The 25,855-nt window shown below is 35.2% G+C and overlaps 3 protein-coding genes and 1 long non-coding RNA gene across 5 annotated transcripts; 3 read left to right on the forward strand and 1 right to left on the reverse strand.

Annotated features, from left to right (window-relative positions):
- The first annotated feature begins 681 nt into the window (after nt 1-681).
- Nucleotides 682-2,123, forward strand: LOC130986706 (uncharacterized). The gene is made up of 2 exons (XR_009089347.1): nt 682-891; nt 1,726-2,123. It is a non-coding gene; the product is annotated as an uncharacterized LOC130986706 (long non-coding RNA).
- Nucleotides 2,124-10,401: 8,278 nt separating this feature from the next.
- On the forward strand, nt 10,402-12,472 carry LOC130986707 (protein RTE1-HOMOLOG). Of its 2 annotated transcripts, none has more exons than XM_057910183.1 (3): nt 10,402-10,559; nt 10,813-11,111; nt 11,557-12,472. In XM_057910183.1, exons 2-3 carry the CDS (start codon nt 10,848-10,850, stop codon nt 11,977-11,979), a joined length of 687 nt encoding a protein of 228 aa, XP_057766166.1. In that variant the 5' UTR covers nt 10,402-10,559; nt 10,813-10,847; the 3' UTR covers nt 11,980-12,472. The 2 variants fall into 2 exon arrangements, with proteins under 2 accessions (XP_057766166.1, XP_057766167.1); XM_057910184.1 differs by having other exon boundaries at nt 10,410-10,559; nt 10,785-11,111.
- An 8,153-nt stretch (nt 12,473-20,625) lies between these two features.
- Nucleotides 20,626-21,607, reverse strand: LOC130986708 (uncharacterized). The gene has a single exon (XM_057910186.1). The coding sequence runs from the start codon at nt 21,580-21,582 to the stop codon at nt 20,956-20,958; it is 627 nt and encodes a 208-aa protein (XP_057766169.1). The 5' UTR covers nt 21,583-21,607; the 3' UTR covers nt 20,626-20,955.
- A 743-nt stretch (nt 21,608-22,350) lies between these two features.
- LOC130986709 (uncharacterized) lies at nt 22,351-24,671 on the forward strand. The gene is made up of 2 exons (XM_057910187.1): nt 22,351-23,849; nt 23,931-24,671. Exons 1-2 carry the CDS (start codon nt 22,395-22,397, stop codon nt 24,651-24,653), a joined length of 2,178 nt encoding a protein of 725 aa, XP_057766170.1. The 5' UTR covers nt 22,351-22,394; the 3' UTR covers nt 24,654-24,671.
- The last annotated feature ends 1,184 nt before the right edge of the window (nt 24,672-25,855 follow it).

The following is a 25,855-nucleotide window of genomic DNA, read 5'->3' on the forward strand; positions in this document are numbered from 1 at the left end:
AATTTCTCTCTTTCCATTCTCGGACCTGATCTATTTCGACGAACATGTCGATGAACATTAGTATGTTCATTTCTTTTTATACGAATATGTCGGCGAACATTAGTATGTTCATTTGTTTTTATACGAACATATCGACGAACATTAGTATGTTCATTTATTTTTATACAAATATATTGACGAACATTAGTATGCTCATTTGTTAGGAGTGACTGAAGCATATACAAAAACAGCTGATACACAATATTTAACTAATTTTTAGGGATTTAGTATATCTTGCCAAATATAAAATAGTGCTGAATAAATTTAATTATGGACGATATCGATTACAGAACATTATGCATTTACTTATTTGACCTTTACAGATTTAAATACAAGAAAAATCTACAATTTTTTGGTCCGTTAGATTAAGCAAAATCGACGCACATGATTTAATTTTTATTATTTATCTAAGGGAGTGGACTCCATTGAACTCTGCCATATATATATACGGGGGCGCTCCAGTAAGACCCCTATATAAATGTTAAACCTAAGATAAAATATATACCATAGGATCTTATAGATCCAACGGCCAATCTTAATTTAGGAGATTAAAACCGAATTTTATTGTTTAGTTATTTTAGATGTGTTCACACTAGGATAGGGAGTTTTCAGTAATTTTTTCGTTGACCCCTAAAAAATCGTCCCATCCACTTCCTCGATTCCCGGATATAATTAATGAATAGATTTACATTTACCTATCAATTTTTTTACTCCCACCGCAAATGAATAGGAAGCAAATTCAGAAGCTTTTTTTTTTTTACTTTTCTTTCGTGGTGAGTAGAACTAGGGCTTCATCCAATTAGGTCGAGTAGTGAAGACGAAGATCTTCGTAGTGAACAGGAGGCATGAACAGTAAGTTGCGATGAAAAGGATTTTTTTTTTGGTTTTTCAATCGTTTATTTATTCCAGAATTTTCGAATCCCATTTTGTTCAACACGATCTGTACAATCGATTAACTGCGGTTATTTTTTTCACTTTTGAAAGAGCTGATCTGGTTGAAAAAGAGGTGAAAATAGTGTGTTCATAAAAAACGCAAAGGTCTGGTGTTATCAGTGTTGTGTTTTTTTTGTTTAAAGTTGTGATTTTTTTTCAATCCTATGCAAATGGATGTGGAAATTTTTTTTTTCTTGATTTTATTGCTTTTTTGTGAATGTCCTTTTTGATTTGTTGGGATGCTATTGCTTTTCAAAAAATTTGTGATTTGTATAGATGGTTAAATATTTTTATATTCTAATTAGTTATTGTTAGTTCATTGCACTTCACATCCCAACCTGCTGCCAAATCGTCCCTACCAAACTAAGAATAGAGAAGAAATCTACACAAAGAAACATGCACACAAACTGCTCGATAAAAGGTTAGAAAGAGAATACAATAAGAAAAGAGAAGAAAGATATTGTGTACAACAAGTATAAATAATATTTTTAATGTGGATAATATATGTTGGGAAGTAATTCATTTTCTTTTAGAGTATAAATGAATTCTTACTTTATTTGTTATAAAGTTTTGGATCGAACAAGATCAAAAACTAGCGTTATTCATTTTATTTGTTATATTATTCATGTATTTCTGCACCGTATTCATGTAAACACATACTTGCATTTTAACTAGCATGTAAATTTATGTATATATTCAATAGTATTCTTTATTCCAATGTCATCTTATTGTTTTTTTAATTCTCTACTGTAGATAGTAAAAGATTAGGTGAAAGAGCTTACTCGGTTGAGGGGTTACACTGATCAAATGGTGGAAGATGCCAATGCTGTTATTTTTACTTTTGGTTTGTATAGACTCTGTGTAAGGAGCTTAGGTTGTGGGCGAGGAGGGATTCGAACCCCCGACACATGGTGGAAGATGCCAATGCTGTTATTTTTACTTTGGTTTGTATAGACTCTGTGTAAGGAGCTTATATACATGATTGGATGTTTTCATCATTTGCAGCATTTTATTTAATTTTATTTTTTCAGTTCAAGTTGTAGTATGTTAACGAGGATTGCACTTTTCTATAGCTAAATGGGCTTTGTTCACTGATATGGCTATATGTATGCAAAGTTATTCAGTAAATATTATGCCTTATTCAATTTTAATTGTAATACTTGTTTTTGTTAGAATTGAACAAATTGTGTATATTGTTTAGGTTATAGAACTATGCAACATGTGGTAAACATTATCCATAATGTGTTCGAGTTTTATGCTACTAGCTACAAGTGGTAATGATTTCGTGATAAATAGCAATGTTCCTTGATCATTCTGTATTAATAATTTATTCACCACACATGATGTTATATTCTAATGAATGTAATTGTTATTCATTAATATGTAATCGTTATTCATACTTGTAATAACATAAATACACAAATAAATAAATTTATTGGTAATTATTGTGTGATAAATAGCAAAGTTCCTCAATCGTTATGTATTAATAATTTATTCACTACATATTATGTTTTATTCTTATGAATGTAATTATTATTCATTAATTAATGTAATCGTTATTTATAACTGTAATAACATAAATACACAAATAAATAAATTTATTTATATTCACTACATAGTATGGTTTATTCTCATGAATATACATGTTATTCATTAGCTGTCAACAAATCATCATAGTGTAAAACTGATTATGTGTAATTTAATTCTATTGTAGTCCAATTCAATGTCTAAACCTGATTTTGTGGATTTTGTATTATAGTCGAATTCAGTACGGATTATGCATTATATTCAATAGACATAATTTGGAGTAAGTGTGTAATGGCTTATGATTATAAACAATTTGGAACAAGATTAATTTTATTTTAAATAATTTTATCATGTGATCTACTTTTAAGCTCTGGACAAAAAAAAAATTAGAACATTGCCGTTGAATTATGAACATTAAATGATTGGAACTGAATATCATATGAATTGCTACTGAACAACGTATTGCTAAATTGGGATCAGAATAATTACAATATTATTATTAAATTTGATTAGTACCTATTAAGAATGCATAATATTATTTTAAATTTTAAAGATCAATAATTAACTAAAAAGATATTGTATAAATTATGTTGTGTGGTTTAATAATATTATTTAATATTTTCATTTGGTATCATATCTGTTAAAAATACACTTCAACAAACATGACAGAATATTGAATATAAATCAAGATCTTTATGAATATGGGTATAAAACTGACGAATAAGAATTTAAACGAAAACATTGACAAAAATTAAATGGATAAGATTAAATATTTTTATTAGTTGATTAGAATTAACTTGGAACATTGTTCTGAACAAGTTACAATTAACATAAGGAAAGCAATATTGTGTATTTAACGTCATGATAACAAAAAATAGAGAGAAAGAGGTAGAATTATAAAATAAATTAACATAATAACCGAAAAAGAACAGATAAGAAAGAGATAGAATCGTATCAAAATAAGGAAGATATGATTCTAATAGGATATATCATAATTAAATTAACAGATATGGTATATACGATTACTAGTAATTAGTTAATTACAAACCTAACCTTTTCTTAATTAAATAGTACGAAAATTAAGGAAAAATCCTAGCCATAGGATTGAAAAAATAAACGCACCAGATCGTGCCCTAAACCTCACTAAAATTAGGGGGTCTCATTGGAGCGGCCCCCTATATATATATATATATCATTCTCAAGTTGAAAGACCTTAATTCCATTTTGAGCATCATATGAAGATTGAAAGACCATAACTGAATAAAATGTCTACAGATCTTATTTAAGTATTATGAAAAGTCTTATTTGCATTTAAGCAATATCACATTTATGAATAAAAAACCTTATTTACTTTTAAGAAAATTCTTTATTTGATTTTATGAAAAGTATCACAAGTTTTTTTGAAAGAATAAAAAATATATATAAATAAAAACAGCTCAATTAGAAATCGAACCTAAAATATCTAGATTAACCAACACTTTTTCATTGCGTCACAAAGCCATTATTATTATTATTATTATTATTATTATTATTATTATTATTATTATTATTATTATTATTATTATTATTATTATTATTATTATTATTATTATTATTATTATTATTATTATTATTATTATTATTATTATTATTATTATTATTATTATTATTATTATTATTTATAAAGTGAAAAGATAAATTGTGAATTATATAAGTAAATTTTATGAAAAAGTATCACAAGTTTTTCTGAAAAACTAAAAAAGTATAAAAATATATAAATAAAAAAAACTCAACTAGGAATCAACCTATAATCTCTAAATTCATAAACCAACACATTTTTCATTGGGCCACACACAACACTTTATTAATTATTATTATTATTAGGGCTAATTGTCGTAAAATCCACGATTTTTCACAAGAATCGATTTTTTGCCATGACTCTTAAAATTGGAATTAAAATTCATGATCGGCTAATTTAATTTGATTTTTTCCACGTCGTAATCCCAACTTATTGCTGATGTGGCAACTGTAAGTCCAAAGTGTCTTCATCGTCCAACGATTAAGACCGACATCGTTTTCTTTAAACATATTACTGTGTCATTTTAGCATAAACAACGTTGCTTTTTATCCTTTATTCAAAATAAATTTAAATTTGTTCTCTCATCTTGGACTTGAGTCCTTGGAGCATTTCGGATGTATGTATGAAGGAGTAGGTTGGATACATCAGAATGAATCTCTGAGTGATCTTCGGGATGGAGAGAAGGTATGTACTGATGGATGAACTGATGAGCAAGGTCGAGGAATGTTTTGTAAAGAGCCTCGCACGGTGATGGTTCTTCTTTAGTGAGAAGAACTCTAGACTTTGAGGATGATGAAAAGGATGGTAGAGAAGCTGAGGTATTCGTGAGCGATACCTCAGAGTATGTCTAGAACACTCGTTTGGGTGGAAGCATTGAGAACAAACGAGTGGGATGAAGATGCTGGGTTTGAAAAGAAAAGGTGGGGAATTGAGTTTGAAATGGTTGCAGCTCAGAAGTTGGTTCAATAGGGTTCTGCTGCAACCTTTGCTATGAGGCTGGATTCACACAATCTTTTCTCTGCTGATTCCCATTTGAGAAAGAAAAATTTGAAGTGTTAGAGCATCACCAACGCTTGCACCCATAGTGGGTGCAATAGAGGTGGTCCCACTTCTATTGCACCCACTCCAACAATGGTATTGCACTCACTTGGGTGCAATAGATTTTATTTTATTTTTGAATTAGTTTTATTCTAGTTTCCATTTTAAATTTACAATAATTGATAAATTAAAATTTCATTGAATTAAAATTCAAATCCTACATTGATTGAAATAAAGTTGCAATACAAGAAATTAAAATCCTAAATTACTTAAATTAAAACAAACATAAAATAAATTTACTTAAGAAAAAAATGGCTATCTGCCGATTTTAATTTTTTTTTTAATTTTCCTTTTTTTTTTTGGTTTGAAAAGGGGCGCGTGTAAACACGCCCCCTCCTTCGCTCCTACAGCAGGCGGGTGCGTTCCATCGCCCCCTCCCTTCGCACTCGGGTGCAGCAACGGCGCTGGGTGCGATAGGCCCGGTTCGATCCGGCCTTCGCACCCAGCGTTGGTGATGCTCTTAGTAGGAGGATGGTTGTGAAAAGAAAAATGTAGGGGCGGCTCAGCAGTTGGAGATATCCTGCAGCCCTACATCCTGGGAGAATGATTCCTCCCGAACCACTCTTATCACATGCTCTCTTGGAGACGAAGAAGTGGTTTCACCAGCTATCGATTGAGTAGGACATCACAGGCAAATTGGTTGAAGCAAGTTTGTCCATGGGATGTATGTTAGAAAGGATTTTCGACTCATTAGAATGGGCACAACGCCTTTGTCTGAATCACGTCTAGAGCACGACGTGAATAACTAGTGCAGATCCTCGGGATTTAATGATTTTTTCCTTTGCATTGAGGAGCTTCATCATACATGATGAGATGACGGTCTTCGAAAGGTAGCTGATCATTACTCCGTTGAACTGAAATTTTCTTGTCTTCAGATTCCATGACGACTATTTCCTGAAGTATTAGAGGAAATCTCACATGTAATGTGGATGAGAAAAAGGTTAGTAGCAGAGAAGAGTTTTCAGATGAAGAAAAGAAATTTTCTAAGTATGGAAAAGATTTGAAACAGGAATGAAGATCAAGAGGTGAAATTGCATGTCTGAAAAGAGTAAAGAGTAAGAATGTTTTTGGGAGTTTTGATTTGACAGAGGCGGTTCGGATTCAGCTATTAAAGATAAATGAATAGAATATTTCACATCCGCATTAAATAACCGTCCTAAACGTGCCTAAAAAGGCGTAAATAGTAATGATGTGCTGACGTGGGTAAACAGTAAAAGGAATTTGAAAAATTGTCTAATGAAAATGAAAAGGACATGATAAAATAAAACATTCCTATTACAGATAGCAGTTGAAAGGATATATCTTTCAGTTTTCCAACAATTAACCATCAACATTCAACAGAGGGCAAACAGTAAGTAGTGACTGAAGGCACAAGAGCTCTGTGAAAGGATTACTTACTGGTCGACTGAATATCGTAATCAGTCGATACCACGAATGAGACTGTGAACACATTATTCTGGTTCCCCCTTGACTGGTGACGGGGTCACTCGACTGATGAAGGTTCAGTCGGGATGAGTGTTCATCGTTTATTTGACTTTTACTCACTGAAGGTTGAAAAAACAGATAACTTGAGTTTCTCCTTCTGATTCTTCAGTCTAATTTGGTTGCGTCAATGGTTTCAGTCTAGAGTTTGCAAAACATAGTAGAGTTATTGATCTTACTGACTACAGTTGATTGGTTAGTTAGACTTATAACTCAGCAGCGGAAATTTAAACTTTACGCCAATAACCTTTTGAAAAGGTTTGTCACTTATAAAATCATCAGTTACACTTTTCAGTAATCCAATTCAGTTGAAAAATAGATTTAACACAGATAATGAATAACGGAAAGCAAATAAAGAACACAAGGATTTTTACATGGTTCGAACACAACGTTCCTAATCCACGGCCATATGATTAGTCTGACAAACACTCCGGGCTAATGCTTAAAGGTGCACAACAAACCTACCAACACTTTGGGTTGGATTTATCCCTCGCTCTTAGCACGCTAAGACACACTCGTGCCCTCGGAGTGCTTCGCTAAGATCTTTGAGTCAAATCACTGGTCTGAACTCATTTAGCTCACGGGTGCCAAGGAACCTAACTATTTAGTTTACTGGTACTAAACAACTACTGAGTTCGGTCTTAGTCTCGAACTCGATTACAATCACTCTTCTCACTCTCAAGAAAAAGGTTATGTAACAAACCAACTAGGATTACAGTGAACAAACTCTCGAGTGATCATGAATTAGGCTAAGGATAAATCTAGTTTAATTACCTAGTTATTCTAAGAGAGTTTAAATTTATGTAATCAGTTGCACTGATTGTGTCGTCTATGATTGCTCTCTTCTTCGATTCAATGCTTGTTGAGGTTAAGCTTGAGTTGATTTTCTGATGTAGCTTTCGCATTGTTGATTGAATCGGGTTTTCTCTCTCTCACACAACCCCACTTTTTGGGGTATTTTCCTGAGCTATTTATAGACAGCTCTGAAGAATAGATTCGTTGGTGGAGATCTTTTCTTCAAATCCTACCGTTGTGAGATATAGTCCAAATCTGCTCAGACTCTTTTGGTCTTCATCCTCCTTTGACTTCTGAAGATTTGGTCTTCTTGTCCACGTGGCTGGAAGTAGTAAGTCATCATTTCTTTCTTCAGTCCGTCATAGTCTTTAGTGAAACTGTACTTGTCTTCAGTTGAACTGTTTGCTATGACTCGTGGATTCTTCAGGTGTTTCAGTGTATATTCCATCGGACAGGTCATTAGTTGAATCTACAACTCTGAAGCCTTCAAGACTTGTAATGAGCTTTCAGTCAAACTGTTCTTCAGGTGAGTTGTAGTCTTAAGTGTTCAAGACCTTAGTCTTTGATCTAGCTACTAGAGGGACTAAAATATTTAAGTTCAAAAAAATAACCTCTAGCTAGAATGTGCCGTCTAACAGTTTTTGGTATCATCAAAACACAATGATTGAATATAGCTTTCATTTCCCAACAAAAACTGAGGATGGACTCAAACGAGTGAAGATGAAGTGTTGGTGGAGGGCTGTTTTCATTTGTATTTTGCTTGTTTTCATTGTGTAGAGATTGTTTAGGATTAGTTTAATTGGAGTCCACCGTCTAATCTATTGTAGATGAAATTATGTTATGTAATGTTTTAATTTCAATCAATGGAATCATTCTTTGTTTTCTTTAACAAACTGAAATCATAAATTTCATAGGCATAATAAATGATCTATTAATTTATGTTAAAACTAAATACTCCCTCTGTCCACGAAAAAGTGCCCTACTTACCCCTTTTTTTTTGTCCACGAAAAAGTGCCATGTTTACTTTTTTGTACATTCATACCCTTTACTTTTCAATTTATTTACAACTTATGTCATTAATAAATCCACACTTTTATTTAATCTATGCAATTAACCCACACAATTAACTCACTAATTAAAACTACGAAACCAACTCCCCCACGCCTAATCAATCCCATTTATTTATTTATTTTCTTAATTTTCAGTTTATTTATTTATTTTCTTAATTTTCAGTTTATTTATTTATTTTCTTAATTTTCAGTTTATTTATTTATTTATTTTCTGAATTTCAAGTTTATTTATTTATTTATTTTTAAATTTTTAGTTTATTTATTTCCAGTTTATTTATTTATTTTCTGAATTTTCAGTTTATTTATTTATTTATTTCCAGTTTATTTATTTTCCATTTTATTTATATATTTATTTTCTGAATTTTCAGTTTATTTATTTATTTATTTTCTGAATTTCAAGTTTATTTATTTATTTATTTTTGAATTTTCAGTTTATTTATTTTCCAGTTTATTTATTTCCAGTTTATTTACTTATTTATTTATTTATTTCCAGTTTATTTATTTTCCAGTTTATTTATTTATTTATTTTCTGAATTTTCAGTTTATTTATTTATTTATTTTCTGAATTTCAAGTTTATTTATTTTTGAATTTTCAGTTTATTTATTTATTTATTTATTTTCGAATTTCCAGTTTATTTATTTATCAGTTTATTTATTTTATTTTTTTCTGAATTTTCAGTTAATTTATTTCCAGTTTATTTATTTATTTTCTGAATTTTCAGTTTATTTATTTATTTATTTATTTCCAGTTTATTTATTTTCCATTTTATTTATATATTTATTTTCTGAATTTTCAGTTTATTTATTTATTTATTTATTTATTTTTGAATTTTCAGTTTATTTATTTTCCAGTTTATTTACTTATTTATTTATTTATTTATTTATTTCCAGTTTATTTATTTTCCAGTTTATTTATTTATTTATTTATTTTCTGAATTTTCAGTTTATTTATTTATTTATTTTCTGAATTTCAAGTTTATTTATTTTTGATTTTTCAGTTTATTTATTTATTTATTTATTTTCGAATTTCCAGTTTATTTATTTTCCAGTTATTTATTTATTTTTTTTCTGAATTTTCAGTTAATTTATTTCCAGTTTATTTATTTCCATTTTATTTATTTATTTTCTGAATTTCAAGTTTAGTTATTTATTTATTTTTGAATTTTCAATTTATTTATTTTCTGAAAATTTTATTTCCAATTTATTTATTTTCTGAATTTCAAGTTCATTTATTTATTGAATCGGCACTTTTGTTTAATGTTTTCTCATTTAAATGCTTTCATTTAATTCACCTAATAAAATAATGTCAAATAGTTAGTGCAAGATTAGTAAAAGTAACCACAATACATTAACACTACCCTTTTAGTCTTTTACACCACCTTTACACCACCTTTTTCAGCTTTCTTAAAACCCGTGCCAGCACCCAAATTGGGCACTTTTTTGTGGACGGAGGGAGTATGACATTTGTCATAGATTCATTACTTTTTAATAGGATTAACTGATTATAAGATCATATAGAAAATGTAATATAATACCATTAAATTAACTTCTTTTATATTATTAAATTAACTTCTATTAAGACTACCTATAGTTATAATATTTATAGCATATATATAAATATAAATTTTAAATATAATTTTGTATATAAATTATCAATATTTAAATTTATTATTTTTACTTTTCAATAACATATTTATATAAAAGTATACGATTAGTGCGCTTTTTTGGGAAAAAATAATTAATACTAGCATTTTTTAAAAAATTAAATGATTAATTAGTAGCAATTAATTATTATATATTTTAAAATTAAAATTAAGTTTGATTACTGCATCAATTTTGTTTTATTTATAAAATTTACCACTAATTTAATTTAAAGCTAATTTCAAATTAACATTCATTTTTTAATATGGAAGAATATTTCCAAGCTAATTAGTAGCTAAGATTTCTTCTTTTACCAATCTTCTTCCCCGCTTTAGCAGATCGTAACAGTTCTAGAACTTCGAATTCCACCCGATCCAGCGCCGGCTGCCTACGTCGTCGTTTCTCCTCCACATAAGGTACTATCTTCCTCTCGATTTCAATTCCCCTTTCCTTTTTTTCGTATGTAGGAATTTGTGTCGAAATTAGGGATAGAGAGGCCCAATTTATGTTACACAGCTGAAGCAGTGCTCTAATTCCACCCACCAATCCAAAATCTAGCTATCTTTCAACAAAAATTGTACAAATTCACATAAAGTATTTGCTGATTAACATCAAGCCATGATCATACTAATTTGTTGAAGATATTTTGAGGGAGTTTTCCTTTTTTAGGTTTGGGAATACATCAGAGTTCTTCAATATAGGCAATGGGATCAAATGAAGAGCATAGTTTGACCATTGAAGAGAACGAGACCGAGTTGAAGCAAATTGATCCAGCTAGAAGCCGATTTCCTTGCTGCATTGTGTGGACGCCGCTCCCTCTGCTATCGTGGTTCTTCCCTTGCATTGGTCACATCGGGATATGCAGGGACGATGGAGTCATCTTGGACTTTGCGGGGCCTAATTTCGTGTGCGTTGATAATTTCGCATTCGGTGCGCCAACACGGTACCTGCAGCTAAGCAAAGAGCAGGTGGAGTTGATTCATATGAATTTTGATGGATGATATAAACGCATCACTTACATAAGTGAATCATTTGATTTTCTTGATCCATCGAGGCTTTTTAATGCATCTACAATACAATGTGCTATTTGTTTAAGTGATTTGTGGTCTAAATCATATATCCCTTGGTGCTGCATTGATGACTACGATAGGTTAAATAGCTCGTTGGTCAAATGTGCTATCGATTTTGCTGGATTTATATGGTCTTCAATGATATACTGCAGTGATGCTCTTTGCATTAACGGCTAGGATAAGTGAAAAGGATTGTTTGTGCAGTGGTGCTATTGATTTTGCTGATTTTATACTGTCTCAAACTATATCATGCAGTGCTGCACTTTGCATTTACAACCAGGATAAGTGAAATAGCTCGTTAGTGCAATGTGCTTTTTGCTGAATTTTTTATGGTATCCTGCAGTGCTGCACTTTTCTCGACTCCCCGGCACAAGACCCTGAAGGCGAAACATTACAAGGCGGTGATGGAAGGGAAATCGCAACCTGGGATGACACGTTGCGCAAGAGCACACTAGAGTACCAACACCAGTCATACAACATCTTGACTTGCAATTGCCATTCCTTTGTAGCCAACTGTTTGAACAGGTTGAAGTTTCAGGCTGGCAATTGGAATGTGGTAAGCTTGGCCGTATTAGTTTTCATGAAGGGGCGGTTTGTTAGTAGGTTAGCTATTCTGCAAACATATTTACCATTTGTCATTGTACTAGGTCTAGGTCTCATATTTGGAGGTGAGGTCTTCCTCACTTATTTGTTCATCTTCATCTGTGTTCTAGTCGGGTGGTTTCTTCTTGGTACGTACTGTTTCAAAAAGCTGATCTACGTGTAGTTTGGTGCCATTTTACTTTCTTAATCGTTGTGTAAGTGTTCACTAGATGTTGATGCACTTGAGGTTTGATAGTTCATGAGAAAGTGTCGAAACCTTTTATGTAATTGCCATTTGGCAGTCTTTGTATACTTGCATATCTAGAGCTATAGCAAACAGGCTTTGCTGCAGCAAGCTAGTCGAACCGGTGTTTACAAAACGAGGACAGTGTTGATCTCGAACAGGAAAAGAAGCCATGGCACAAGATTGGTTTGTTTCCGAATGATCTTGTAAGAAATAACTCAGAAGAATAGAGAAGAGAAGACTTAACCTTGCAGAATTTGAAGTTTTGAGATGATGGTGAGCATGAAAATGAGAAGTGAGAAAATTACAGTTATTGATGAAAATGGTGGCAGATAATTATGAGAAGACATCTGCATTTACAACTGATATTTGTAAATAATAATGTTCGTTTGTTCTTTCTAGTTTTATTATTGATTTTGCAATTAAAATTGAAGAGGGAAGGGTTTCTTTATTGATTTTGCAATTTAGGGGGTGTATTGATTTGGGATTCTGTTGAATTTTTTTGGACTTTAAAAAATTCATGGATTTTCGTGGGTTTAGGAAATCCATAGACTCTATGCAGAGTTTGGCTGATTTTTTTTTATTGATTTTCATGGATTTTCATCAACTGGATAAGAATTAGGAAGGCAGCAACCCATCGCATGCTGAAGCCCAACTACTGCTGGAATCGGAGCAATCTAGCGCCGGCCAGTGCCCAGTGACCACTGGAATTAAAAATTGAATATTTTCGACCTTGATGCTCATTTATAAATCTTTTGTGAATATTTCTAGGGATATTTTCGAACTAATTATTGGTATACCAAAAATTAAAATAAATTATGATATTAACTATTTGATTAACAATAAATTAATTTTGATAACTAAAATTTTAGAAAATATTTTGGAATCTGAATATTATAAATGGTTATATATTCATGAAAAAAATATTTCATCCGTCCATGAAATAACTTCCTAAGAGGGAGTGGCACGTGTTTTAAGAAAAAGGTTGTTGAGTGTATTGAGAGTAGAGAAAAAGTTGCTGAGTGTATTGAGAGTTTTGAAAATGTGTTATAATTAATATTGGGAGTTGTGAAAAAGTGAAAAGTAAGTAATTATAAGTGGTGGGGTATAGTCCAAAAATAGGTAGGAAGTTTTTTTGTGGACGTCCCAAAAAGGAAAGATATGAAGTTCTTTCGTGAACGGATGGAGTATTCAGTTTTTAATAGGTCTTCACTTAAAACACATCTATTAATCAAATATTAAAATATTTACCATCCATATGCACCACATTTATCGTAGATAAAATGATTGTATTTGAAATATAAACAAGAGAATGATAAAGCTGATTGTTTAATAGGTTTTAACAAATATATAGTTTCTGCAAATTAATCTTTATTTAAAAAAGAAAAAAAGCAAAGTTTCAATCAAATAACTGCAAGTCTTGGCATTAATAGAATAATAGTCATTCTTATACTTATTTGATAAACAAAAAATTTGACTCTCTTTAATCCAAATAAGATACTCAATCAAAGCAATCAAGCAACAAATATGTTCCATTTTCTTGCAGCATTCAACTGTCATTTTTGTTTTCCTACATAAATTAAGCGCTACAGCTAATAAGAAAAATTTGGGGCACTGCACCCAATCCGGATGGCAGAATATCAGTGGTCACATAAGAGATGTGAAAGAATCTACAGAAATCTCGTGTGATGAGATTATTCTCTTTGTATTTTTTAAGGAGAATCCATTAAAATTCATAGAGTTTAAAATCCACAGACTTTTGGATACTTAAGGAGTTTTTAAGACTTTTAAAAATCCATATTAAATACCTCTAGACTTTTAAAGACTTTTAAAAGTATGGATTGAATATCCCCAAACTTTCAAAGTCTAAAAAATCCTACAAATTCTACAACCAATACACCCCGCTAAAACTGAAGAGGGAAGGGTTTGTTTATCTTATTCTTTTGATAAGTACTACTCCCTCCGTCCGCCAAGATTATGTCACAATTACTATATTGGGCGTCCACCAAGATTATGTCACTTTCTTTTTATGGCAATGATCTCATCATCCTTTTTAATATTTTATCCTTACTAACACTCTTTATTTATAAAAAAACTACTCAAAATTCAATCTCAACCACTCAACTCATAAAGTGATGTGACCCTTTCTCCACTACATCAAAATCATCACCAATTTTATTAAATCACGTGCCCAAGCAAATTGCCATAATCTTGGCGGACGGATGGAGTATATAGTAGGATTATTTTTGGTATGTAATTTCAAGTTTGACAATAAATCTTGAAGATTAGAGCATTCACATCGGCGTCATCGCCCCGGCTCGAGCCATTTGTCGCGATGAGCCAGCTGATGCAGAGAAGGGGGGCTCGAGGCCGGCTCATATGGCTCATCCGTTGAAATAGTGTTGTGCATGTGTTGCAAGTGTAAACACAAATTTTTGTATTTCAATTTGATAAAATACAAAACGCGTTACAAAGATAATTTGATAGATTTGAAGATAGAGTTTATGCGGGTTGCAATCTCTAGTTAATCCTCTGATTCTTCTCTTCCATTTGATTCTTGAACAAACTCGAAGGTTCTTGAAATACTTGTTTTGATGACGCCAATCCAAAGGACTTAAGTCATGATTTTGGATTGAACGTTGAACTTGATTTGATTTGAGAAGAACGTCCTTAGAATTTTGTAAGAACGCCTTGAAGCTTTGGGACTTGGTTGATTTGATTTGAAGAAGATCGTTCTTGGAATTTGTAAGAACGCCTTGATCACTTGAAGATTTGAAGGTTTGATCACTTGAAGATACTTGAAGAATACTTGAAGACTTGATAGAATTCTTGAAGACACTTGAAGATTTAAACGCTCAAATACTTGAAGATTAGAAGGATACTTGAAGATTTGAATGCTCAAATACTTGAATGTTCGAAGGATACTTGAATGTTGCCTTGAAGATCTTGAAGATTTGAAGGATACTTGATGAATACTTGATACTTGATAGAATTCTTTGAACTCCTCAATCTTCCACTTCAACTTGTGATACTAGAGAGAATTCTTTATGCTCTTCGATCTTCCGCTCCTTCGAGTTCGTTATAATGAGCACCCCAACACCTCTATTTATAGATTTTAGAGATGGGCTTCGTGGGCTTTATGGGCTTTGGGCCTTCATGCATGGGCCTTAGGGCCTTAAGTGGCCAATAAGCCCATTAATTCATTTTATTAAATATTAATCATATATCTATTTAATTTAGGAATAAAATCCCATTTAATAAAATAGAAAATATAATTGAATATTTAATTCATGAATTTACACGTGCCATGATTTAATTCGACGACAAATTTAATTGTCTACAGCAAGCACGTGAAAAAAGAAAAACAAAAATTAAAATACATACCTGAAGTCTGGAGAAGTTCGGCCACACAGAAAAAAGGAGAAAAATTGGAGAAGAAGAAGAAGTGGGATCTGTTGAGAAGAGAAAGAAATAGGGTTTTGCTAGTGGGCTGGGCTTATTTAATTATTTAATTAAATAATGGACTTTAAAATTAGTTTGGGCTTTTATAATCAGTTTGGATTGTGGCTAAACATTAATATGATCCATTTAATTATTTAATTTTTAATTTTCTTAATTATTTTAATTTTAATAATTAAAATTAATCTAGTTTAAGTTTATGTAATTTTGAATTATGTCTTTTAATTTAGATATTTTTAATTTTTATGCAATTTAAATTTTTAGTATTTTAAATTAATGAACTTTTAATTTTAAAAATTGTGATATTTAAAAGGGTTAATTGCATCAAAATACCTGACATTTTCCCAAAATTTGGTTTTTAACAAACTTTTTAATTGTAGCAAAAATTTTAGCTACGTTTCAATTTATTGCAATGTCCGTCCCGCATATATTTCCGGCCAAATCCATTCATTTCCGGCCAATTTATTTTAGCTACGTTTCAATTTATTGCAATGGATTTGAGACGACAATGTTTCATTACCCGACACGACATGCCACCTAAGCTTTACGGAGGTCCACCTCAGCATGAATTTGGCCGGAAATATACGCGGGAGGGACATTGCAATAAATTGAAACGTAGCTAAATTTTTTGCTACAATTAAAAAGTTTGTCAAAAAACCAAATTTTGGGAAAATGTCTGGTATTTTGATGCAATTAACCCTATTTAAAATGGTGCCATTTGAAATAAATAAAAATTGTAAAAATCAAGATTATTGGATATGAGCCCACAGGACGAGTCAGACCAAACACAGGACATTGGCTCATAAGTGATTCTAAATGTGGATGAGTCAGTAATTGACTCAATGGATGTGAATGCTTTTAAGAAGAAAATAAGAATAGATATTTAGATCTTCATGTATTAGAACTTAGAGTTACCAAAATAATTTAATTCAATACAATATGGCCACTGGAGCATTGCAAATTTTGACTGAAAATGGCTCGTTCAATCATCTTTAAACGTATGCTTTATTATTTAAAATATACATATTATAAATTGGGCCACAATATTAATAACATACTAGAGATTTGCATGATAATAAAATCGATTTTATCTTGTGCTAGATAACAACTGAAATTAAATTTGAGTCTATTATTTTCAATATATCCTGTTTATATTTAATGTAGCTTTACTATTATTAAATTGGATTTTATTAAAAAGAAAAAACCTAAAAACCCCTTGAGAGCACAGAAAAGCTGACTAAAGGGCCGGACCTCATTAAAACCTTGCTAAGGAAAACCCAGTGGGAAAAACCAAAAGCAAGGAAAAAGAGTATCCGTCTAAAAACAGTAAAGAAACAACAAAGAAAACAATCGGCTGACATTGAGGGGACGCATCTTCAGGAACTCCGGCCTGACCATCGTCCCTAAGAGCGACCGAAACCCAATGTCGCCTACCACAAAACCAGAAAAGAGAAACCGGACTACTCAACCCACCATCAATTCTACAATGACAGATCAAAAGATGGCTAAAAAAAATCAAGGCCGAAGGCATGAACCAACGCCAAGCAACCAACGGGGATCAACTTACCCGACCCCAGGCCCGAGCTCACCCGGAACCTGAAAAAAAGGCCGAGTGTTGCCCCAACGCAAACACCTATCACCTCCCCTGCATCCGATGCAACCCCGCTGCCGTCGAGCTCCAAACCAGAATCAACGCCAATCCTAAAATCATTCCCCCTCCACGCACACCAAGTGTTTGAAATAAACCCAGCACGAACACTCTCCTCCCACCAAGTGTTTGGGCAAATGCCAGCAGCCGCCGGCATCCCATGCCGCTCGCCATGATACCAGAAAACAACAATCGGAACAGGGCAAAATAACCCACCATCAATTCTACAATGACAGTTCAATTGATGGCTAAAAAACTCAAGGCCGAAGGCATGAGCCAACGCCGAGCAACCAACGGGGATCAACTTACCCGACCCCAATCTCGAGCACACCCGAAGCCTGAAAAAAAGGCCAAGTGTCGCCCCAAAAACCGCACCCATCTCCTCCTCAGTCAGCGCCAGACACAAACCAGTAGCACCCCCCGGAGCTGTATCCCACCTTAACGCACGTAAGGTGTTTGATAGAAGGCTGACAACCAAGCCAAACCCATTTCTTGCCCACCAAGTGTTTGAAAAAACACCTAAAGCAACCAAGCCCATAACCGCCATTACCGCACCATCCGAAGATGGCTATGACAGTTCATGTCCACCCTCACCGCCTTCTTTATAGGCTCAATCTCCATCGGCCACCATCCTTTTTGCATATTGATGTCAGCCACTTTGTTCCCCTCACGAAAAATGTGCGTAACATGGAGGTTAAAATCAGCAAGAATTGCCAAAACCTCCTTCCAACGTGCTGCAAACCGCCAAGGAACATCAAGCGACCGAGCTTGAAGCAAATTTACAATGTATGTGGAATCCGACTCAATCCACAGATACTTCCAATTCCTGTGGAAAGCAATTTGAATTGCCGAAATAACAGCTAATAATTCCGCTTCAAAAGCGAAGCCAATGCCGCCTTTGACGTGGAAACATCCCCGAACCCAGCTGAACTTATCCCTGAAAACACCCCCGGCCGCAATCTTCCCCGGAGCTCCAAGAGCCGAGCCGTCAGTGTTAACTTTGATCCACTGATCAGGCGGAGGCCACCAGTAGACATTAATAAAAGAAGGAGGTGGAGCAGTTCGCGGTCTAACCCCCAGATTACGCAATACTTTCAGATCATGACAAGTATTAGCCATGCAACCGATTTTCTTAAAGTTATGCTCAATGTCAAGAAACGTTACTTTAATGAATTGAATGACTTGTTTCCCAACAAACTTAGTATCATTGAAGACACACCCATTTCTCTGCGTCCAAATGCACCAGAGCAGGGTTATAATACCCGCTTTCCAGAAGCAAGCAACTTGAGAACTAAGCTCACGATTCCAAGCAACCACCAAAAAACTGTGAATATCTTCGACCTCCAAAAAACTCCCAAGATAAACCAGCTGAGAAGCTCCGCCCAAATAGTCTTAACCTGAGGACAATTCCAGAAAATATGATCCATGGTCTCGGCATCGGCCATGCAGAGAACACAACGATAAGGCCATGCTGTATGAGACGATCCAAAGTTGGCATTCTTCCATGAAGAATCCGCCAGCAGACCAGAGATCTCCAAACAGGAATATGCCGTTCCCAAATCCAAGCTCCCCATTTGACTTTCGGAAATCTGTGACAATGGTGTGCAAAAGCCAAGGCGGAAGTAACCTCCCCGTGAAGAGAGGGTTTCCAAAATCTAGTATCTCTATCTTCACCGACCGGGAGAACCAGAATGGCACAAACAATATCCGGGTAAGCATCAATAAAATTCTGTGTAAAATGCCATATTCCATCATAGAAATACTCCGCCACGGACTGATTGAGAAAGTCTCGAACAAATTGAGGTACACCACATTTATCCGCAATCCTGAAGCCAAGCCAATCATCGTTCCATAAGCTAGTTGACTCCCTAGTACCAATATAGCAGTAAGAGTCGCTGATGAGTTGAGGAATCTCGCTGCGCACACTTAGCCAAATCGAAGAAGGGGCAGCTACTCCTTTCACCTGGTCGAAATTCTTAAGATACCTATTGTAAACACAAATTTTTGTATTTCAATTTGATAAAATACAAAACGCGTTACAAAGATAATTTGATAGATTTGAAGATAGACTTATGCGGGTTGCAATCTCTAGTTAATCCTCTGATTCTTCTCTTCCATTTGATTCTTGAACAAGCTCGAAGGTTCTTGAAATACTTGTTTTGATGACGATAAATCCAAGGGACTCAAGTCATGATTTTGGATTGAACGTTGAACTTGATTTGATTTGAAGAAGAACGTCCTTAGAATTTATAAGAACGCCTTGAAGCTTTGAAGCAAAACCTTGAATACTTGAAGAACGATTTAAAGATTTGAAGAACGCCTTGAAGGTTTGAATACTTGATGAAGATTTGAAGATATACTTGAAGATCACTTGAAGATATACTTGAAGAAATTCTTGAAGATGCTTGGAGCCTTCAATTCTTGCACCACTTCAACTTCAACTTGTGATACTAGAGAGAATTCGTTATGCCCTTCGAACTTCCACTTCTTCAAGTTGTTCTAATGAGCACCCCAACACCTCTATTTATAGATTTTAGAGATGGGCTTCGTGGGCTTTATGGGCTTTGGGCCTCCATGTATGGGCCTTAGGGCCTTAAGTGGCCAATAAGCCCATTAATTCATTTCATTAATTATTAATCATATATATATCTATTTAATTAGGAATAAAATCCCATTTAATAAAATAGAAAATATAATTGAATATTTAATTCATGAATTTACACGTGACATGATTTAATTCGACGACAATTTAATTGTCTACAAATTGCCCCATCGAGACTTGTTTATGGACGAAATGCCTTTGGTAATAGACGAGTCTCGAAATATATTTTGATAGTTTAAACTCTTATCGCGGAGTTCTTGATTTTGAATTTTGTAAATAGTTTATACTCGTATTTAGGAGTTCTTGAATTTCTTTGAATTTTGTAAATAGTTTATACTCGTATTTAGGAGTTTTTCAATTTCTTTGAATTTTGTAAATAGTTTATACTCGTATTTAGGAGTTCTTGAATTTCTTTGAATTTTGTAAATAGTTTATACTCGTATTTAGGAGTTTTTCAATTTCTTTGAATTTTGTAAATAGTTTATACTCGTATTTAGGAGTTCTTGAATTTCTTTGAATTTTGTAAATAGTTTATACTCGTATTTAGGAGTTCTTGAATTTCTTTGAATTTTGTAAATAGTTTATACTCGTATTTAGGAGTTTTTCAATTTCTTTGAATTTTGTAAATAGTTTATACTCGTATTTAGGAGTTTTTCAATTTCTTTGAATTTTGTAAATAGTTTATACTCGTATTTAGGAGTTCTTGAATTTCTTTGAATTTTGTAAATAGTTTATACTCGTATTTAGGAGTTCTTGAATTTCTTTGATTTTTTTTTTTTAATAACCATTATCCAGTTTTCTAACCATTCGCTTCCACTTGCACAAAAATAGATTACATTATATATACATACTAGCCCCCCATGAAAAAAAAAGAAGGTCCCCAAATCCACTACCGAAATCACCATATCCCCACCACTAAACAGCTTTTATCATTAACCCATGCTCCACTAATCGAAATGGAGTGAAGTTCATAGTTGGAAGAATAGCTGGAACTCCACTCTTCGGCGGCTAAGTTCAGGGATTTGGTAGCTATCTCTACCTATAAATAAAGCCTATAATCTCTTGTGAATAGCAACAACCGCTCTCCTTCTTCTTTCTTTTCTTTATTTCGTGTTTCATTTCTTCCTTTTTCTCCTCTTCTTTCGCCGGTGGTTTGCTGGAAACAACAGTAGTAGAGACGTCGTTGGCAACATACGACCGTGCTTCATCAAGGTAAAACTCCTTTGAAGTTTCTCTTATATTGTTGTCGAGCTTTTAAATTGTGTATAGCGTGGAGAGAATCGGCAGTGAGAGGGGAGACCATGGGGTTGCGCATGTAGGAGGCGGCGGCGTCGCGGCTGGCCTGCAGCTGGGCGCGCTTGAGCTGCTGCCGCTCCTTCTTGTGCGCGTTCTGGTGATCGCCGAGGGCCTGCGAGTTGGCGAACTCGCGGCAGCAGTATTGACACTCGTATTTCCGGCCGTCGGAGGCGGGGAACTCGGAATCTTTCAAGGTGGAGGAGGATCGGCCGAGAGAGGGGAGACCATGGGGTTGCGCATGTAGGAGGCGGCGGCGTCGCGGCTGGCCTGCAGCTGGGCGCGCTTGAGCTGCTGCCGCTCCTTCTTGTGCGCGTTCTGGTGATCGCCGAGGGCCTGCGAGTTGGCGAACTCGCGGCAGCAGCAGCCGCCGCGAGAGTCGACCAGAGGCAGCACGAGCAGCAGCAGCCGCGGCGGTGGTCGGCCGAGGGGAGTTGTAGAACTGCGCTTTGTTCGTCGGGAACGCCGGGTTCGCCGCGGTGGGAGCGCCGCCGCCGCCGTTGGCAGTGGGCTTCGCTGATGGATACACTTTGTCATTCATCTCTTTCTCTAAATTATGAATTTCTTTTTTTTTTTTTTTTTTTATTGCATGTATATGTGGAGAGAGAAGAAAGTGTTTGGTTTTAGTGAGAGAAAGTAAGGGGAGATGGGCCTTTTTTTTTTTTAGAGTTTAGGAGTGGGCCGATTTTTTTTGCCTTTTTTTTTTTGCCCTTTTTTTTTTTAATGATTGAATTTCTCCTTTTATTATATATATATATATATATATATATATATATATAATTCAATTTAGCCTCCTTTTGCTTGCCTCCTTTTATCTTGACTAGAATTTAATTCACATTTTATTTAAATGCAAATAAATTTCTAAGTCTGGATGTGTTGCTTCCTTGCAGTGTCACGATGGTGGTCTTCAAAGATATTGTGGTCAATGATCAAGACTATTTGCTGATTTTGAGTGATGATGGGCAAGAGACGGAAATGGGCATGCATCTAAGAGTATTTCCGGCATTGATAGGCCACTATGTGAAACCTTGGCCCAAACTTTTGAATTCTCTATATCAGTCGGAGTGGACCAGCGAGATCAATTTGAACAAAGCGTCGAAGGCTCATACATTGCATCCGGCCCGTCCTTGGCAAAGCAAAGAGTCCAATTTTCTATTGACTTTGAGGCGAATGATCATCAATAAAAATGCCAAATGGGGAAGGATTACAAGCTTTCGTGGGGAATTTCATTTTTTTGAAGGCTATTGGGAGTGGACTGAAGATATCCTTAGCCGCTGCAGGAGTGAACTCCAAGTTGTTGGTATCTATGATGCAGTTTATGCCTCTCTTTTTACTTATGATTGCCAGCCCGAGATGGTTAAAGCGTTCTGTGAAGCTTGGTGTCCTACGACGAACACCATTCTCACTTCATCTGGCGAGATGTCTATTTCTCTATGGGATTTACAGTATCTATCAGGGCTTCCGTGTACCGGGACACTGTATGATGAGGTTGTACCCTGCGCGAAAGAGATTCTTGGCAAAGATCAGTTTGGCAACCCGTTCATTCCCTTGAGTTGTGAATATTTACTCTCTGCTTACTATTCTCTTAAGCATCGTGATGGCAAGGATCCTAAGAGCTCAGTTTCTATCGATGAATGGATCAAATTTTGGTCGAAGAAAGCTTCAAAGTATTCTCATCCTCCTGCTCGCAGGGCAAAGAAATCTCAACGCCCCAAATCGACTCATAATCCGAGTGGTTCATTTGAAGCGCATCAACCATGGTCTTCTGAAGAAAGGGCTCCATTCATCGAGCTTGATGCTAGTGACAAGTATCACACCACTATGTACTTGGCAGCTCATATAGCTTGCTGGTTGTGTATCTTTGTTTTTCCAGATGGTGATGCCATGTCGATTAGACCAACCTCTTTCAAAATGGCAAGTTTGATGGCGTGCAAACAGAAAGTTGCCCTTACAGCTCCAGTTCTAGCCAGCATCTACAAAGGGTTGAACACTATCTCTAGTTCTATGGAGCCTTCTCTTGTCCCGGTGACGCTACCCTTTCATTTCATATATGGTTGGATAGCGCTCTATTTCAATACTCACATTCCCCTTCCAAGAAGCCTTGGTGTTGCCAAGATGACTCTATACTCAGGCGAAGGAGCTGCGAAGTATTATCTGCCTGTTGCGTGCCGCGAACGAATTCAGTCGTACAACTCGATTCGTTGGAATTGTACCACATTCACCAAGGAAGATGACATTTTCTATGTCGATGGTGAAAATACAAGAGAGATTGAGCAATGCTTCTTTATGGCTATTCGCTCGAGTTTTTTGGTTCGCCGGCTGGATGACCACTTCATCGTGGAGTCTTATGGTCCTCACCGCTTCAGCCGTCAATTTAGTTATTACCAAATCGTACCCAGCAGCCTTACTCAGAACATTCGAAGGACATCTTTGGAAGAAGGTCTCAACCTTTGGCGCATGTGTTTGCTGCACAGATCGCGATCAAGGGCATGTTTTCCACGATCTTCTTTGGACATGAAGATACATTGTTCAGTCGACTATAAGACTTGGTGGGATAGGATGTACAGATTTTCTTTTGAAAACAAAATCTCTTCTCCGGCTCATATCACTTTTAAAAGAAAAGATCAGGAAGAAGCAATCAACTCCAAAGATGGAAAGAGGAAGGTCGTCTCTACCACCCTCATAGCTGATTCTGGTAGTAGCAATTCTGAGCGTAATTGGAAAAAGAAGAGAATTGCGGGGTCCTCAAAACCGGCCGAGGGTCACGTTGAGGAAGAGCCAACTCTAGTGGATGCCGATGTGAACAAGGTCTTTCCTCATCTCTTATCTTCTTTTGTATTGATATATAATTTCACATTCTAATTGCATCTTCTTCTTGCCCTTTTGTAGGCTTTGAAAGAAGTGTTTGGAAATAATCTTGAGAAGGGCTCACCAATCGACTGTGTATCCATTGAATCCAATAAGTCAAACGAGATTCCTTGTCTTGCTAAACAATCCCGCCCCCGACCAATGCCATCATGTGGGGTGCCTTCCGAGTTCAATGCCACACGCATGATCGATGATGAACTCAAGTCGTGCTGCAGGATCATCTGGGGAAAGCTTCGTGACAAGGTTGAGAGAACCAAAGTCGAGTTTCTATCGGCGCTCGAAGACGAGATACGGAGTGGCATTTCCCGTATGAAGATTATTTGTGGTCTTGACCTTTCCAACCTTGAAGATAGTATTGATGAACTATTCTCCAAAGCCACCGCTTTTGATAAATTAAGGTCGGCTTCTCATGAAATCAATGAAGGCCACACACTCAAAGTTCGAGAGGTCAAGGTTTGCCTTCAAGAGAAATTTGCCAAAGAGAAGAAGGATGTTGCGAATTGTGATGCTTTAAAAGCGGATCTTGATGAGTTGGAGAAACGCAAAAAAGAATTGTTGGTGTCTTTGGAGCAGCGAAGCCTGATACTCAAGACTACTCGTGGTGAGATCAAGGTACTCAAGGAAGACCTGGCCAAGCTTGAAGAGGCTTCGAGAAATGATGAGGTCTTGAAGAATTTGGAAGCCTTGAAGCTTTCACTAGAGTTTATGCAGCAGATTTTGAGAGATCAAGACTCTTTTGCTTAGTATATTGCATTTTTATCATTCCTCTTTTGATGATTCTCATTTGGTTTGTCATGGATATTTTGACATCTTCTCCCAATGCTTGTGCTTCTTTTGATGACTTGATTTCTTTGCTATTTTGGAATGAAACGTCTTTGGCTTCACATAATCAACTTAAATCATAACTTGATGATATAAATTGAAAAGAGTCAAACACAACTTATGACTGAACTTAGAAATTATCTAAGCTGCCTACGTACCCTTTTGAAAGGGATCAAGTCAAAACGTAGTTCATAGGATCAACAAGTGTTTGAGATTGGGTGCTGTGCACAGTTTATACTCATGCGGGCCAGGAGTAACATGCAGTTTAGGCTCGTGCGTCAAGGAGCTGTCTTCATACACTCCATTTTGTTTGTTTTTTTCTCCATTTCTGGTTTTTCATCTGACTCATCTTTTTGGCTTTTCTGTTTTTCTGTTTTTCTATTTTTTTTTTTTTTTTTTTTGCATTAAACTATATACATATGTACATGCTTCAACTTCTACCACCTTTCAAGGATAGTAACGTTTCAGGAACTTGCCATTGATAGGCCCAACTCTGACGTTGTCATCAGAAAGAAGCCTGTATGCTCCGTTTGTGTAGACTTCCTTGACAACATATGGGCCATCCCACCTTGATACGAATTTGTTTCCAACACGATGAGTGACAACGATTGGCCTCCTCACAGCGAGGACCAAATCTCCAACTTGAAAAGAACGCACTCGCACCGTCTTGTTGAAAGACTTTGAGAGGCGAGCTTGGTAGCATTCTAACTTTTGCTGAGCTTCCAGCCTTTTCTCATCTAGAGCTTTGAGTTCCTCCAGACGCAGACGTACATTTTCTTCTTCAGTTAGCCCTTCCTGAATGGCCATTCTCAAAGAGGGAATTTGTTGCTCGAGAGGAATGACAGCTTCAACTCCATATACCAAAGAGTAAGGCGTTGCCTGCGTAGGAGTTCTATAGGTGGTGCGATATGCCCACAATGCTTCCCCAATGCGTTCATGCCAGTCACGCTTTGATTTTGAAACAATTTTCTTCAACAGATTGCACAAAGTCTTGTTGAATGCCTCAGCCAATCCATTTGCCGGCGCATTATACATCGACGACTTTCGTTGCTTGAAGTCAAATTTTTCACAAAGCTTGTTTATCACCGTGTTGCTGAAAGGTGTTCCATTATCAGTTATGATGT

Source organism: Salvia miltiorrhiza, chromosome 5, assembly GCF_028751815.1.
Source record: "Salvia miltiorrhiza cultivar Shanhuang (shh) chromosome 5, IMPLAD_Smil_shh, whole genome shotgun sequence".
Lineage (NCBI taxonomy): Eukaryota > Viridiplantae > Streptophyta > Magnoliopsida > Lamiales > Lamiaceae > Salvia > Salvia miltiorrhiza.